Here is a 17,436-nt window from a genome sequence, read left to right as displayed (position 1 = left end):
GTCCTTTGGGGAACATTTGCATCTCTCCTTTGACTTGACAGCATTCCTCCTGGAAGCCTTCATCATTTCGCCTGAGACCACCGGATTGTAATCTGATGAAGGTTTCCTCCATGTCTTGCTCTTCTTGTCCATTGCAATGGTATGTATCTATAAATGCCTCAGAAGTAGTCCTTTGAAACGGCCTAAACCCATTAATGGGCGTTGAAATATAAACGCAGACCTGCTCTCATACTCAAAGCTACGAAACCCAGGTTGTTATAAAGATAATATTCCACCAAGTTCTCTGCTCCGACAAAAATGTGTATTTTTGTCAAAAACTGTCCATTCTCGATAACTAAACTGAACCCAAGAACAGCTCAGACTGTTCATTTGGAGGGGCGTCAGACCCCTTTAACCGGCTGTTATGGCAACATGTCCCGCCTATGTTAATGAGCCGAACATGCAATGCTATTCAAAATACGATTAAAAAAACCCTCAACGGGAATTCTTTCATGACTAAAGACGTTGTAGTTTGATATATTGTAAAGATGGTAGACATAACAGAGGCTGTGTTTTGCAGGCTTTCCTCTCATGAGGTGTGTGGGATGAGAGGCTGCACTCGTGCACGCGGAGGGCGGGGACGGCGCTCCCGTCTGTTGTTCGCTTGAGTTAGCTAGCCGAGGCTAGCTGGGAGCTATCCCACTGCTAATGTAGAAGAAAGACTCGCTTTAGCTTTACTTTTATTTTTCCGCGTCAGGTGCATTTAGCTTTTCCGCAGTCAGGAAATCAGGGGCTTCCCGTTTGTTTTTCCACGCAATAAGATGGTTGTTTTGACAAATAACAATGAAGAACAGGATTTTATGTGAGTGAAAATACGCCCGTAGCCAGTCTGTCTTAAGATCTAGCGCTAACGTGAGTTGATTTACTCGGTATTTAATTTAAAATTTGAAAGGCTCTTTACGCTTCTGCTTATTAACGGTAGGTTACTTAGTTCCTGGAAGACATATCATTTGATTACGTGTTCAAATGATCATTGTCTGCAGCTGTAATGCATTCTGCCCTTGATAGCTTTTTAGCTGTCAGCTTTTTAGCTGTCAGCTAGCCAGCCTGCTGTTTGGTCAGGGTGTATGATTGTTTAACTCCAGTACTTTCTGTTTGTCCACTAACAAACTATATTCTTATCTAGCTTCGGTAATGTGTTGTTGTCTTCCACTTTAAACCGTTGAAGGTATGAAGAATCTAGTAACTGTAAAGCGTGATAAGGTAAGGTTTGGCTTAACAGTTGCCATGGCTTGCTAGCTCGGTGTTTTTAAGTGAGAGTTACTTTGTAGTCAGGGTCCAAAGTCAAGCGAAGCATAGCCATTGCTTGCATTACGCTGTCCTCTTGTACCAATATAGCGGTATCTGTCCAGCCTGACCTGCTGTAATGTCAACATGCAGGGTAAGTGCTAAATATGGCATCAGCACAGCCCATTGGTCAGTCACAGGGTGGCTTTCTGGCAGAGGGAGGAGCCGGCATAATAAAACCTACTGACCTACTTTAAAGGTGGATGGCACATATGCAGCCTCAGTACCAACTCACATGACACATAACCAGGAAAAAACTCTGCAGAGCTAACGTGCACAGAGTGATGTAGGAGTGGTACACGGTGCATTAACCATTCGTGTCATTGCATGGGCTGGATTAACATTTTGCCCTCAATTTGCTTTTCCCACAGCCTGATAGAGGAGCGCAAGTGCACCTCCCTACCCAGCTCCCCTGCCAAGCGAGTGTCTCCCACCAAGAAGAAGCAGTTCTTCATCAACCAAGCCATCCGCAACTCTGACCTCACCCCCCGAGCCAAAGGCAAAAAGAGCCTCCGTCGGCAGGAAAACAGTGAGTTGTGGTTTCGTACAGACCTGAGATGTTTCACTCCACTGCACAGTCCTCTCGGATTCAGACCAACCAAGCAACAGTAAAGAGTGTAGAATTCTTCAGCTGATGTTTGCATTTTTTTGTTTTTGTTTTTTAATTAAGATGTATTTGTAAACACGCAAAACATAGGAAGCACGCCTTATACTTTGTGTTCTTTGATCTTGTATTACTTGCTATGTGTGTGTATTTAATCACTTGGCTTTTGTGTCTTATAAAGTATCTAGTACACATGGACTGGACAATAAATCTACCATTTCAATTTGACAATGAGGTCATTGCTCAAGTACTCTGAGCCTCACATAGCTTTAATAATACAAACAAGAACCTTCTATTCATGAATCCATAAGATTTTTTTTTAAATACAAGTGGTGTTTAATCATCTCTTATCTCTCTACTTTGAAAAACAATCAGCGCGTTACCTTGCCAACCTTCTTGAGAAAGATGAGTGCTCCAAAGATGAACTGGAAGTGTGCAGTAGCCCTGCCATCCCATCCATATTCACTGAGGCCTGCACCAATGACAACTATGTGGAGGTTGGTATTGGAATATGAACTGTCTTCTCCATTTGGCCCTTATAATTTATTGATAGAATATTAAAGACAGTCCTTCACTTTATCAATCGCATACAAATTCCAAAGAGAGAGAGTGTGTGTGTGTGTGTGTGTGTGTGTGTGTGTGTGTGTGTGTGTGTGGGGAGAGCATGGGTGGAGGGTTAAAAGGAAAATGTATCACCCACTTGCCACCAGCAGCCTACTTTTGTTCTTGATGAAAAGAGCATACACTCAAAGTATAGTGGGCTAGTGAAAAAGTAAAAGTGGTGGAGATGTACCTGGCTCTCTTCATCTGGCCACCTAATCATCCCCCCATGTAATTTGCTCAATTATAACTCCTTCTCCACCTCAAGCTGATGTGTGGCGGGTGTTCTGATGCAAAATGGCTGCCATGCATCACCCAGGTGGGTGCTACACGTTGGTGGTAGTTGAGGTTAGTTCTCCCCCCTTCACTGTGAAGCGCTTTGGGTGTCTAGAAAAGTGTTATATAAATGTAATCCATCATAATCATCATCTCCCACACTTAGTCTGCCTGAGCATATCCTAGATGAAGGGGGTGGCACTCAGTTTTGGAATGCATGCATAAATCTCATTTTAAAGAGGTATAAGAACTCTGTCCCAAATCCGGTAATAAACTGTTATGTGTGGATAAAACCTGGAGTTGCACTACTACTATATGAGTCATTAAATTTTGAGCAATTGTCCCAGGTAAAGAAACTTGCCCTTGTCATCTTTCAGCCATGGAATGATTTCATGAATCGTTCAGGTGAGGAACAAGAGAAACTGCTGGCCCTGCTGGAGAAGGAGGCCAGAAACAAAACCAGCAACCAGCTCCTCATGGACCAGAGGAATGGTGAGTCTACACAGCTGTCTGTTACACTTAAGATGCAGAAACCTGACAAGCATCAAAGGTCTTTATGAGAATAACTGTATTGACCAAATATCAAGTCAGGATATTCAAAATGATGCTGTGACACTTGACTGTCAACTGTTTTGCCTCTTTTCCCAGTAAATCCAGCCTTCAGTGCTCTGGACTGCTTTAAGAGAATCGATCGAAGGCTACGTGCTACTCTGAGACGAAAACAGTTCCCTATGGTGAATTTGTGCTTTTGGTGCTTTGAAGTGTTGTCATGGAACCTGTCAGGCCACTGCAATTTCACATTAGTATTTGAGGCATTTAGCATTGAAGCAGTGTTTTTTCAGAAACAGGATTTTTTTTCTCAATACCGCTGCCACGTCCTATGTCTTAACACTCCTGTTGCATGTTTGTTTCCACACAGGGGACTCTGGAAGTGCTTGAAGAGAGTCTAATAAGTTTCTTCAACAGTCAGCCTCACTCAGTCTACACCACCCACCTCAGCAGCAGGTATGCGTGTCCTGCAAGTTTCTCAGTCTTCTGTAAACACTTTAACTTATGTTTAAGTATGTGACATACCTTGGTCACTTCCGAGCCCACAGTGGGGCTCTACCAGGGTTTTCCAGCATAGACACACAGATGATGATGATGATGGTGTTAAAAGGTCCAAAAGTCATTTATTAAATGCGCACACAATGTTAAAAACGCCACAGATTAAGTTAGCTAAAAACAACAAGATACCTGTAGAGTCTTATGAGAGATAGCAACTGTGTCTTTATTGGTCTTGCTCTTTCTCCCTCCCTGGTCTCACTTGTGAGTGCAGGCACAATGTAACCTGACCCAAGCTACATTAGTGTGACTCAGGAGAGGTGCTCCCACACATATTCCACCAAACTGTATTTTTTATGTGTTATGGCATACAATAAAAGATCTCTACCACATTAGATCTAAGGCCTGGTAGGAGAGGGAGTCCTGAATGAGTGAGGGAGACTTTTACTTACCTGTCCATGCCATATCTCTCTACCTACCACCTCGACCCACCAACTCTCAAATACAAACACACACAGAAAAACATGACGGAACTTGGTAGAAGGAATTGGCCTGAGGGTGAAAAGTTATTGATGTGTGTAAAGTCATGCCTGTGCTGTCTGTGTTTGTCGGTTAGCTTTGAGAGGCTGCTGCTCCATGCCATCTGTCAGTATATGGCCCTTGTCTCTGCAAGTGAGTAGCATTACATTACACATATGTGCGGTTACATCACAGATTTGCACCTTTAAATGTTTAGCAAAAAATGAATAAACAATAGAATTCACTGGAATAATAGTGCACATCTAAAGATAAACCATATCTTGAAACCAATAGCTTGTTTCGTGCTGAACCCCCCCCCCCCCCCATGCAGGCGCTGACTACAAGGGCATCCGTCGGACGGAAGTAGTGAACAAACAGGAGGAGTTCCTGCCCCCCAGCCTATTGCTCTCTGCCTACCTGGAACGGTTAAGCTGAGAGGAGGATACTGCCAAACAAGTGGGGGAAAGGGGTGGGGTCCATTTTCACTGACTTTCCTGACAGGTACAAATACACGAAAGATCTGTAAGCTGTAGATAGATGTACAGTCTAAGTTTTATTAACACTAGAACAACCTAGGCCCTCATTTTGACGGTTTTTGATTTTCAAAGTTTAATAACTTTGTGAAAAAAAGGTACAGACCTGCCACTCCCTGAATGCTCCTAAAATTGCATTAAAATAGATCAATTGCACAAAAAAAAGTTATGGAAAGATCTACCTAAAACAACCATGAGCCGCCAAAAAGACTGCTCGTAATTTGCATGTCATCGTGCGCGTCATGTTGCTATTTATGACGTGTGTTGGTCGTGTCATTTCCTTCGTGAAGTTCATTGATCTGTCCTAGAAACACATTAGCATTCTCCAGTGCAGAGTAATAGTCTAAACTGGATTTTTGATTATTGCCAACATGTCTGGTTACAGATATCGTTCCAGACGCACCATGACTACCACCGAGGCATTGCAGTATTTACAGCTGTTGGACACCAGCCATTTTAAATAGTTTGAAAAATAGAATTAAAAGTTGTTAAAATTTTAATTTTGGTGTCAATCGTTTCTTAACAGACATACAAACATATGCAATGCATTAATATCTCATTTGGGTATTTATCTTGACAGAATATAGAGTTTAAAAACTGTGGCGGTCATTTTGACCGCCCACGGTCATTCAAGTAGTTTTTACATTTTGGTCATTGTTTGGGACTGTTTCAGTGGTTATTTTCGGTTCTTTTTTTACATTTCACGTTTTATAGACCTTGTTACGTTTGTTAGATTAGCAATATGCGTTTTCTGTTTTGTTTTTCAGGTAATATCTTCACTTTTTCAATTTTGCTATTCAAGTTCGACCATGTCTCTCTGAAGTTAAAATTGTTTAAAAATAGTATTATAGTTGTTGAAATATTAACTGCTTCTTCTTGGTGGGAGACACTCGCTTGGCAGGGGAGCTGGGTAGGGAGGTGTACTTGCGCTCCTAACAGACATACTAACATATGCAATGCATTAATATCTCAATTGGGTCGTTAACTTGACAGAATATAGAGTTTAAAAACTGGTGGTCATTTTGACCATCCATGGTTGTTTTAGGTAGGAGTGAAATCCCGGTTGTTCTAGTGTTAAAGTATATCAATGTACTGAACTGCCTGGAGCAACACAATATGCCAAATGGAGCGTCCTCTGTTTTTGCTGATAAAGATAAGAAAGCGTGCTAGGTGCTGAGATGAGAGTGATGTACGCTGTGGAGCTGGCCTTGCGTCACTTCACAAAAGATTAGTTCATCAGGGCGATGTAAAACAAAGTTGTGGTGAGATGCAGCGCATGAATAGGACAAATATCTGCACAGACTCAGTTGCTCACCATTTTGTTTGTAAATGTATGTTGTCTTGTCAAGGGGATGAAAAAAAAGCTGGCTTACATTTGGACAGTTAAATAATCCATTGCTTATTGTCTCTGTGGGTTTTTAAAATGAACTGTGTCTTCAGGTATGATTTTGCATGAAGATTTTCTCATTTCTTTTAACGTACTTGCACATTATGTGCCATTTTTCTCTCTTGCATCTCATTCAAAGATGCAGAAAATGTTGCTTCAAAAACGCTTAAAACAGTGATCTACTTAATCCAAAGTTTTCAAGATTGCTTTTCAATTCTTTTTTTTTTAATGTAATAATGCATTTGCTGCAGCTAATATGACATTTGGTCAGTTTACATTCAAACAGATATTTGGTTCAGAAATCATGCTAATACTGCCCAGTTGCTAAACTGGATTTACAGGTTCTAAAACGGAAAATGAACTAGTGATGACAACAGCTGGGCTTTAACTCAAAGGCACTTTTCATTACAGCTGCAACAGTGACAACCCCAGACAAGCACATATGCCTTATAAATGCCTATAAAAAGTTTCTACATGTTTCTGTATTTGTACTTTTACATTTGTACTGGCTAGCTTTTTAAAAACGTTTTAAAGTTGTTTAAATACCTATTTCCACAATTTGTTTTGTACAGTCATTAGTGGTCTGGCAAAACTTGACCTCTCTAGCAATTTTGTCAACAGCCAAATTTTGTGAGCTTGTGTGGAAAGCCAGTGTCTCAGGCTCTCAACTTGCCATCCTGAATGTTGTGATTTCATAGTGTCATTATCTGTGCAATTTATGCATTCTTGAAAAGGATTTTGTTGATATCCAAACCCCAGCTCCATGGAGCACCACCAGTTTTGTTTTGTGTGGTTTTTTTTGTACAACTTTTTAACTAAATACATATTTGGTAATAGTTGCTATGTAAATATTGAGCTCAGTTAATACATGTGTACCAATGTTTGGACAGTAAAATTGCATTTCACCACCACAGAAAGCTTTACATGCTAGTCACATGTTTCCTCTTATGTGTAAGGTATTAGGGTGTGTGTCTATATGTAATTACAAAATTTCCAGAGGCTACTAGATGATTTGAGGGGTTTATCCTCATTGTGAGTCATTTTACTGTGTAAACTGTACACAGAGCGCTGGAGGTCATGGCTGTTGAGGCAGTTTTTAATAAACGTCAGTTAAACTTCTCATGGATCTTGGTTTGTAACTTGAAGATTTAATGACCAATTCAGAGTTGTGAAGAGTGGGTCAAACAGGTTTACTTTATGTTTTACAGACGGTACCACAGATGATCTTGAATGTCTGGGAAATGTGTAGAATATTAAAATGACTTGCACAAAATATCAGAACTACGGAAACTTGTTCAGTCTTGATATACACTTCACTGTTTGACCCAGTGATATTTGTTATAAATAATATTTAGCTGTTTAGCTCATTCTGCCAACCTGCATCATGTCTAACAGCAAACGCAACAACTCAAATCCAGTAATGAAATTGAAAAACAGGAAGGTTAGACCCCCGCCCCGTTAAAAACATGGACGATGCTACCTGGTTGAGCAATTATAAGACTGCTGGTCAGCTCAACAGACATTCTATTTTTGACATGAGCTGACTTGGGGAAACTGAAGATTAAACTTACTGAAGGTAAAGTGCAACAGGATGCTTTAAAGGAAATGAAATATTTCTCGAGACAGTAATTGTGTTCTACCACAGTACTTCCTCTTTTGACAACATTACCCAACAAGATTGGCACAGTCAGGCCATGACGGGGCTTATCTAGCTCATGAAGGCATCTTCACGTGTACTGTTGATAAGATCCAAAAAAAGAAAAAAGATTTATGATGCAGAATTAGACATCCACCACTGGAGATGAGTGACAGCTACGGATTGATTACATAGAATTCAAACATGTTCATTGATGAATGGTGTGGTATTTCAATTGTGATGTGACAACTGGAGAACAATCTTCTGTATTTTACGGATATTTAATGATGAATTTTAGGTTGTTTTTTTTAACGGCTATATAGCTGCATAAAGTTGACCTTTCTTTGTTGTTGTTTTTTCCCATGTTCTCCACTAGATGGCGTCCAGACAAACAAACAGCTAGTGAAGGGTCAATATTTTATAATGTAGGTGCAGAATAATCGGTAGTGTCTGCAAATATGGCTTGTGGAATATTTGGTGATTTCTAAACAAAACTCTGTAAGATTGGTTTCAGTGCATTAGCATGAAAGAAGAAATCCACTCGCGTTAAGGTCCTCTGTTGGAATTTAATGTAAGAGTATTTAAAGCATTCTCTTGAAGTACTGAAGTATCAGAAGACGAAGTGCGTGACTGACATAATATTATCAGTGTGCTGCCTGCTAAAGCGCTCTGTAGTCCAGTCAGGATGGAAAATTAACACAGGGACCAGACTCTGGTAAACTTTGACCATGTCTGGTAAACCATTCTGTTCCACCAGTCCCGGTCAACCAGCTGTACATAATGGGCTCCTGTTACAGTCAAAGGATAAATGGTGGCTACAAAAATCAACAACATGGCTCGTGAACCTTGGTAACCAACACTCCACGTGTTTATTAAAGAAAAACAATAGTTTTATGATTTGCTTGTTGCATATTAAAAAATTTTTTTTTTAAAGAATCAAGGGCTCTGTGGCTTCAGTAAGCTGTAAAAAGGCTGCATGTCACTTTAGCAAAGAGCCAGTCACAGCTCATTTCCAGGGATATTCATAATACATAAAATGTGTGTTTGTTAATAGTATGGCTCTCATTTTGGTATCTGTTAATCTACTGTTGGTACCATTTCTGCCCCAGATCCACGTATTGATGCTTTAGAGTGCGTCCTCTGAAGGATGGTTGCTCTGAAGTCCATTCTTACAAAATGGATCAGGTGTGTGAATGCACTGTTGCCATCTGGTGAGACAGCATTTTCCAGCAAATGACATTGTTTACATAAAAAAAACGGTTTTTTCCCCCTTTCTAAAAATGACTTCTCTTACACTATCTGATCCAAAGACAACACGTGAGCTGAATAGGACGTTTACATGCATTTCAAGGCTGTAAAACGTGTGTCTTTATTTGTCATTTTAGTAAAAGCTGCAGCAAGGGTTCTTCTTTTGGGAGTGGTGGATGAAGAACAAAACTCATAGTTTTAATCCAAAGGTAAATTCATCAAGAATATATACAGTACGTGAATATTTGAGATTCGCATATTGTCCATATATATAAACTTTGGAATAGTTTTTTTAAAACATTTAATTTCTTCGCAGTAATTTGGAATTGTCAGATCAGCGTTACAGAGTAAATTAGTTGCCACTTTCTTTTGGAACGTAGCGCAGCAAGAGTAGAGGACGGTGCTTCCACAAAGCTATTTGTGCCAAAACACAAGTGTTGGAGGAAAGAATTTACATACTAAAGCACGGCCCTGATGTCTGAAGATCAAGCTTGTGTGTGTATGTGTGTGTGTGTGTGTGTGTGTGCGCGCGCGCGCGCGCGTGCGTGCGCGTGGTGGGGTGGGGGGTTGTCACACCTTTATGTAGCGCCATTCCACAATTAGTGGTCGAGTCACTGCTTCGATCTTTTAGATGGTTCATCAAATAAAATTTGGGGAAAGTGGAGGAATAAGTTAAGGTAGATCGTTAATAACATTTAGCTTGCTTATTTTGGAGAGCACCAAACAAGCAGCGGCCCTGTAGTACCACCCATTCAACCCCATCCTACCCCATGGACGTTGGCTTGCTTAGGGACCGTCGACAAGAGCTCGACACGGGAAACGCGAGCAGAGCAAGCCCTTACGTCGCACAGTGTGTAAGGGGTCGTCTGTCAAGTTTCCGCTTGAGTCTCGTCGTTAAGTTCAGCAGTTCTCCGGGAAAAAGAGAACGTGATGTGTGCCCGGGTTAGAAGTCAGTCGCGACAACTCCTCACCGACCCTAATACATTTCGACAGAGGTCAAACCTACAGACAATTTTCACGAAAACAGCCCCACACGTCACATAAATTGCATTGACCGACATTCCCTTTGATCGGGGGTAGGTTGGCCCCTGCTGATTCAGAGGTTAGGAATTTGCATCTGATTGCTGTTTGTCAACCAATGATTCGACTCCAGGATCGTGAGCACGCCTCAGATTAGGCAATGATGCAATGTGATATCTGAATCAAGCCATACTTTGAAATCAAATTACACGCAGGCGAATGCGTGGACATTATACAATCGCATGAAACCACTTTATCTCCGTTTGATAAGCCCAAAACGCTTTGGATCCAAGGGAAAACCAGGAATGTTTCTTCCGGTTCTCAAGAGTGCAAAAACAAAACGGAAGCTGATTTGGTAAGTTTATTTCTCCGGCGTAGACTATTTCATTTACTGTAAATTGGGATCACGAGAGTTTCCGTCATGTCATTCGATGTTACGTCTGCTCATCGCTCCGTGTTAAATTTGGGTGCGTTTATCGTTATGTCTATCCAATAAGCCAATCGATAGTTATAGGGATATAGTGCCATGTGTCCGCCTTAAATCTCATAGAATGTATGTCGAATGTTCTGTATTTATCATGGTAGTATGCCTACGCTTCTCAATGGTTAGATCTTATTTCGAACGTACGTCGATAACATAATAAGCGATTACAAAGTAACTGCAATGTTTGCTTTCACATACAAAGGGGTTAATTGTAGTGGGTCTTCGATCCCAATTCGATTTGCCATATGTCTGTTGGTACTCTGATCGTTGTAGGGAAGTCATGTTTTTGTAAAACCAGAAGTATTAATTTATATTCCTTATTTGTGGGATCCCTTTGAATATTTGATGACAGAAGCGGTTAACTCTGTGTTGGCTGTGGGAGATGTGTGTGTGTGTGATACGCGCGCACACACACACACACACACACACACACACACACACACACACACACACACACAGGTACACTGTTGGCGTGTGCGCTCTTTGATCCAGCATTTTGCCACAGATAGCCCACCTATATCCAGAATGACAGAGAATTCACCTAAAATGGATTTTACATAACGGCACACATTTGCTGGCCTGGCGATATGGTCATGTGTCAACTTCCACGTTATCTTTCTATGCCAGGCCTCTACATAGTAAATAAGCATAGCCTGTGCTGCATGACATATTGCTTTTATCTAATCAATAATGGCAACAATGGTAGCTAAGAAGTCTTTATGATATTAATAGTGTGTATTCGGCCAAAAACAGCACTTATGATGTCATAAAGCAAATGTAGGTTGGTAGAATTAGCTATGAATGAGGGGACCTTAGCAATAAAACTGAAATTAACTTTGCATCCTTATGTTATCTTCGCTTGTAGGCCCATGTACTTCTCATATTAGCGATAGTGTGACAGTGAAGGTGGAGGCTGACAGGAAAGTGTTAAGCAGTTGTAATATTTCTCACGGGGCGCCGAGAGACTAAGGATGGGCCCTTAGTATTAAACTGAAGCATGAGAGTATGATTCAAATGGACAAAACACAGACAGGAAGTCATTGTAGTCATCCACCACTAATTAAGGCAGGTGAACACTATGACTCAAGCTTGTACGTTTCTGTGTGTGTGTGTGTGTGTGTGTGTGTGTGTGTGTGTGTGTGTGTGTGTGTGGGAGGGGGGGGGTGTCTTTTTTTACAAGACAAATTGCTCAGCTAGTTACCTACCGCAGAGAAGACAAGCTCCAGAGCCACAACTAGAAGTGGCCGGCATGTGGTTGGTGTTAATTTCTCACTGGGATCTCTGAGAAAGGCAAGAAGCCAGTTTAGAAAGACTGTTGTTATTGTCAATAATGCCCTCATGTCAGAATCGCCTTATGTTTGTCAAGTTCACTGATAGGATAGAATCAGTGGAGCAGGTTTTTAATTAACAAACTTTTTAAATTTATGAGCAAATATTATATACATATAAAATCCCTTAGTTGACAAACACTACTAAAAAGTTTGTGTTTCATCAGGACCCAGGTCAGGTAACAATAGGGGGCCTCGTTGCCATGTTGTGTTACAGACTGACAGGGAAATTATCCTTTTGTAAGAAGTGGGGGCCCAACTTCTGAAAGTGCACCTGCAATTTTAAAGCTTACCAAAAGCACACAGAGATTTTGTTAGGAATGGGAGCTACAGGGTTGTGAACGTTGATTTTATGGTTTGTCATTTCCAAGGTTTACTTTGGATTCATTATCAGAAAGAAAGAAAAAGAGTGAGCATATTACTGTATCAGTATCCACCAGACACATGCTCTTATGATTTTTGAGCAGTGGTGGGTACGTTGGTCTGCCACTCATCATATGGACATCCTGTTCTGAAGATCTTGTACGCTGCTTTTAATGGGCAGGTCTTATCAGCGACTGTGGCCACTGGATCCCGCCCTCACGGTGTTGCATATAAAATGTCACATAATCACAAAATCTGTGTTGGCAAGTTGTTAAAATGTGACCAGCTTGTGACTGTCGAATGGGCATGGGCCACCTGTGACGTTCCAGTGTGATTACCAGGCATTGAAATGCTTAAGAGAGCTTTTCCAGCCCCTTATCATAGCCACCCAATCACCTTAGTGGCTCACCCAGAAACTGCTAGGCTAATCTTTTTGGGACAGTGTGGCATATGGTATGCTCTGGACAAGCACTTGCAAATTGCAGGGGCTCAGTGAGTTAGTGAGTGAGTGTCTCAGAGAATTTCAGACAGAGAGATATGTTGCTCATATGTCAGGAGGTGGCTACTGTGAGGTCTTCCTCAGAGAAGTGTGTGCATGCATGTGTGTGTGTTTGTGGGGGGGGCTGTGGAAAGTGGGGGCGGGGGGCTTTACTTGGGCCACTGCGGATTAGAAACGTATGGTAGGCGATCAAGTTCAGGTCTTAAAAGACCTGAACATGCTTTTGCACAATGAAGGCCGGCTGTAATGAATAACAGGCTTTGTTGTCAGGTTACATCTTTTGGTTGTCATTGCTTTTGATTGGAAGTGTTGGCCCTCTTGTTTGAGTCCAGGATTTGTGGGAAGGGTTGTGTAAATAGACACTGATGCTCCGGCCAGTGAACACCTACTGACTTTACATATTATCTGCTGAAAGTGGAAGTTTCTTGGGCTGGCTGGTCTCTTGCCATTTCATAGTCATGAATCCCGAGTTTCATGATTGTGGTTTGTTTTATTTTATTTTATTTATTTATTCCTCCCCAGTTTTATCTGGCCAATTACCCCACTCTTCCAAGCTGTCCCTGTCACTGCTCCATCCCCTCTGCCAAGCCGGGGAGGGCTGCAGACTACCCCATGTCTCCTTCGATACATGTGGAGTCGCCAGTCGCTTCTTTTCACCTGACAGTGAGGAGTTTTGCCAGGGGGACGTAGCGCATGGGAGGATCACGCTATTTCCCCCAGCCCCCCCCCCCCCGAACAGGCAACCCGACCGACCAGAGGAGGCGCAAGTGCAGCAACCAGGACACATACTACCCACATCCGGCTTCTTGCCCACAGATACGGCCAATTGTATCTGTAGGGACGCCTGACCAAGCCGGAGGTAACACAGGGATTCGAACCGCCGATCCCCATGTTGGTAGGCAACAGAATAGACCGCTACACTACCCAGACGCCCTGATTTGTTTTATTTATTGTTTGTTTGTCTTATACGTACGCACATCTTAGTTGACCAATCGGTTGGATGTGATTGCTTGTAATTTGTCCCTCGTTTTTCAGTGTGTGACGTCAGTGTGAACATGTCAAGCCACAGACGCATGCTGCTGTTATGCTGCCTCAGAGACTGCGGATGTTTGGGTATTCACACTTCAGTGTTTATACTGCCAAGGCGTTATGTAGTGGAAGTTTCCTTCATGGTGCAGAAAACAAGACGGGCTGTCTCGTGTGTCGCAGCCTTATCATAAACCTGAGTCCACACAATGAAATCCACAATCTTTCTGTCATCGCAGCTGCCCGATGTCCGCCCCAGGTTATTTGAACACCATTTAGTAGCAGTTAGTGTAACATTCAAGTCAGCCCGCTCAGTTTGCTTGACGCCACCGCGGCGGGTTTGAACAGTTGGCCATTACACGGACACCCAAACGAGACGAGCAGGTTTTGACGGCTGTACTATTATTTCCAGAGGATGATTTTTGAAAGGTTGCAAGCAGGCCCTTTTTTAATGCCCCCCCCCCCCCATTGTTCAGATTCTTCTCTCGGGTTTTATAGCTCCGGCTTTCTGGCACGATGCCCGATACGTGTCAGTGAGTTGTAACGCAGCAACTTGCTGCTGAGCAATGCAGCTATAATGCACTTTAAAATGCCAACATAAATTGTACTACTGAAAGCGCATGACATGCCTGTGCTCCCTGCAAGCTCTACTCCTGTTAAAGAGCAGGGAGAGGCGTGTGCTGGCCTGCGTTCAGCTGTTCCTTTGCCAAAATCCATATTTCTTAAGAGTATGTTCGGCACGTGGGTCTTTTACCATGTTTCTACTGCCAAAAAAGGCAGCGAAAAAAACAAAAAACAAAACTCATGAATGACTTCACTCCTTGGTGCTGAGCCATGGGGGATCCCAGCAGGGATTACAGTGACGTAGGCATAACAACATGGATGTAGACGTTTCATTTTAGGGGTTGAGGGGATTTCAAGCACAGCACAGGTCGATCTGAGCTATCCTTGTATTATTCTGCCTGGATACCAGCGTCTAGCCGCCACACGCCAACATGTCCGTCAAAGCAAGTTTATTTGCGTTTGATATTTAGGGCCCACGCCATGCACACTGTGCCTTGGATAAGCAAGCTGGCTCTCTGCCCAGGCAATTAAAGGCTAATGAAGTCAGAAGAGCTTGGTGAGCTTTAACCCTCCAATTTGAATTTGGCATCCACATGCACAGATGTAGCTGCCATCTTCTTCATGCACCGAGCTCATCCAGATAAAAACAAAATGCATGTTCAGTATCTGAGCAGATGTTTGTGTTTTGAATTCCAGCTCTTTGTTACAGAGATGATTCCTCTCCTTCTCTTCTTCTCAGACAAATTCCACAGAGGCATGATTTTGAGACAAAACACTTGATTGTAAAATATGACAGAGGTAAAATATGACATAGGAATCCTCTATGATTATATCTACCAGCAAGTTAATCCAGTTTGCAGAATTTATGGTATTCAATGACAAAGACACCTCAAGTCAATGAAGCCCATCACCCAGCTCGGACCCGAGAGACAATTATTATATTGTCGGTTAAGAGCATGACAAAAGCAACTCAATGACTCACTAAGCATTTATACACTAACAGCCTTAAGAATAGGTTTGGTATTCTCGACAACTGTCATTGCATGAGATATGTGTTGACTTTTATAAAGGCTACAGTCACCGTGCAAGGCAGGGTGATAATAGCATGATAGCAATACTTGCATACAAACTGAATTATAGCAGCAGAAGCCCATTTCATGTCTAATACCTGGACATGTGTTCTCTCTCATCCCACTGAGGAAACACTGTTTTATTTTTAAAAAAAGCATACAAAAAAGGCTCCTCCTTCCTCTTCTAGCACTTCTCTGCCATACATGACCATTTTCAGGTCACAGTAATATTTGTGACATCTGTTGTCAGGGCGTTACGGCTCTGACCGTTGCACTTTTGTCCTTTTTTTTTTTTTTTTTTAAAGAGGTTGCTAATAATGTTGGCAAGCCAGGAATCTGCGATTTGCCAACAGTTCCAGTCATTGTAAGTCACCACGGATAAGATGTCAGCTAAAAAGGAAAACTTCCTAAATGTACATGAATGGAGTCATTGGTTATGGTAAGGCTAGAAATCTTGACCCCGGTGAACTCAGTTGGTGTAGAGAATGGAGCCCTTCTCCATCCGTGTCCTCCAGTCTCTCAAATTCATTTACTTGTTGAATGAACGGAATGGAGTCAGTTTGGACAGTTCTGAACCAGTCAGGGTGCAGCTTTCCGATCACAGCGGGCCGAATAATTTTGACTGGCTCACATATTGACCGTATTGTGTTAGTATGCTTCCTAAAATGGGATTCATGTAATGTTGTGCATTGTTGAAACTCAGCTTTTCTTTTCCTATGGTTGCCTCATTGGCAGTCAACTTGGTTGAGGAGACAATATAAATATCTATAACGTAAACGTAATTGTGCTCCTGTCTCACTCACATGCACACAAAGGATGATTAAAGAAAATAGTTGTGTTTCCGATACGAGTTTGTGATGTGCAGAATCGAGATGTGCTAAATGCATGGAGACCAAGTGACAGGCTGCTTTGCCTCACAACACAAATCCACAGTTGGCCACGTGCGACTGAATGCTTCCCTTGAAAGCTGCACATCACAGTAAGAAATATGGCCATTGGTTTTAAATTCCATGTGATCAAAGACCTTTCATTAAAAAAAAAATCTCCTGTACAAGGGAATTGTGTTGCCTGATGTACTGCCACAAACTGCATTTGTAAAAAGTGGATCAGTGGATTACATTTACTGTTTGGCCATCTTAATTTACAGTCTGGCTGAGCCTAATCAGATTGGACACGCCGTGTTGCTCTGGCTTGGTGGTAGAGGTTGGTGGAAAGTGCGTGACCAGGCTGTGCGACACTTCCTCAATGATCTTGTTGTTAGTGTAATGGGGTTCAATGGAGCCTGTGTTATTGCCCTGCGCTGTAATGCTGGGAGGAATGTGAGAGGAGGAAGCATAATAAAGACCAGCACCACTGACCGACTTCTGTTTGATTTTTTTTTTTCATTTTGAAAGGATCGTGTATGGCTGAATTCTTTCAGGGGCCTCTGGTCGGGTTGCTTTTTGATTTACGCCACACCTAATGAAAATTGCTTTTTATTTTTCTCTCAAGATTTATGAGCTGCCTTGCTTAAGAGGGGATGAGATGGGACAAATAAAGACCCCTGGGCTAAGCAGTGCAGCCTGAAAAGAAAACTGTCCTGTCAGAGCATATCCAGACAACAGTTAACCAATTAACAATGGTTTGATTCTTGCTTTCTTCTGGCTAGTTTCCTGTTAAATCTCCAAAGGCAAAATGGTAAATAGTCTTATTAACCGACAGACACACTTTTGTAATGCCGTGTGTGGGATGTCTTTCCATAATGGCACACTAGCTGTTATTACAGACTGGAGAAACAAGTCGGGTTAACTAGCGGCTTTAAATTAAGAGAGTAATTTGTAAGCTTAGTATTTTTCCCTCCATCTACATTCTTTCATTAACATCTTTCGGATTCCTTTCTCATCAAATTTACCAGTAACTTGGAAGAGTG

At 42.0% G+C, this 17,436-nt stretch overlaps 2 protein-coding genes across 2 annotated transcripts in view; both read left to right on the top strand.

Moving 5' to 3' along the window:
• Positions 1 to 643: 643 nt before the first annotated feature.
• Positions 644 to 7,520, top strand: r3hdm4 (R3H domain containing 4). The gene is made up of 8 exons (XM_056277153.1): positions 644 to 841; positions 1,698 to 1,855; positions 2,306 to 2,427; positions 3,184 to 3,298; positions 3,455 to 3,540; positions 3,726 to 3,811; positions 4,467 to 4,522; positions 4,701 to 7,520. The coding sequence occupies exons 1-8, from the start codon at positions 801 to 803 to the stop codon at positions 4,802 to 4,804; spliced, it is 768 nt and encodes a 255-aa protein (XP_056133128.1). The 5' UTR covers positions 644 to 800; the 3' UTR covers positions 4,805 to 7,520.
• A 2,810-nt stretch (positions 7,521 to 10,330) lies between these two features.
• arid3a (AT rich interactive domain 3A (BRIGHT-like)) overlaps positions 10,331 to 17,436 on the top strand; it is a 57,681-nt gene continuing 50,575 nt past the window's right edge. Inside the window, exon 1 of the mRNA XM_056276961.1 lies at positions 10,331 to 10,548. The gene's annotated coding sequence lies outside the window, so the exon portion shown is untranslated. The remainder of the gene's footprint in view (positions 10,549 to 17,436) is intronic.

This window comes from Lampris incognitus, chromosome 3 (assembly GCF_029633865.1).
Source record: "Lampris incognitus isolate fLamInc1 chromosome 3, fLamInc1.hap2, whole genome shotgun sequence".
Lineage (NCBI taxonomy): Eukaryota > Metazoa > Chordata > Actinopteri > Lampriformes > Lampridae > Lampris > Lampris incognitus.
Note: the sequence above shows the minus strand (reverse complement) of the source record. Positions and strands in the feature narration are given on the sequence as shown.

Excerpts from the sequence above, each read along its gene's own strand:
- r3hdm4 (XM_056277153.1), top strand. The coding sequence starts at position 801 with ATGGTTGTTTTGACAAATAACAATGAAGAACAGGATTTTAT. Across the intron at positions 2,428-3,183 it reads CCAATGACAACTATGTGGAG|CCATGGAATGATTTCATGAA; the intron begins GTTGGTATTGGA and ends GTCATCTTTCAG. Across the intron at positions 3,299-3,454 it reads CCTCATGGACCAGAGGAATG|TAAATCCAGCCTTCAGTGCT; the intron begins GTGAGTCTACAC and ends CTCTTTTCCCAG.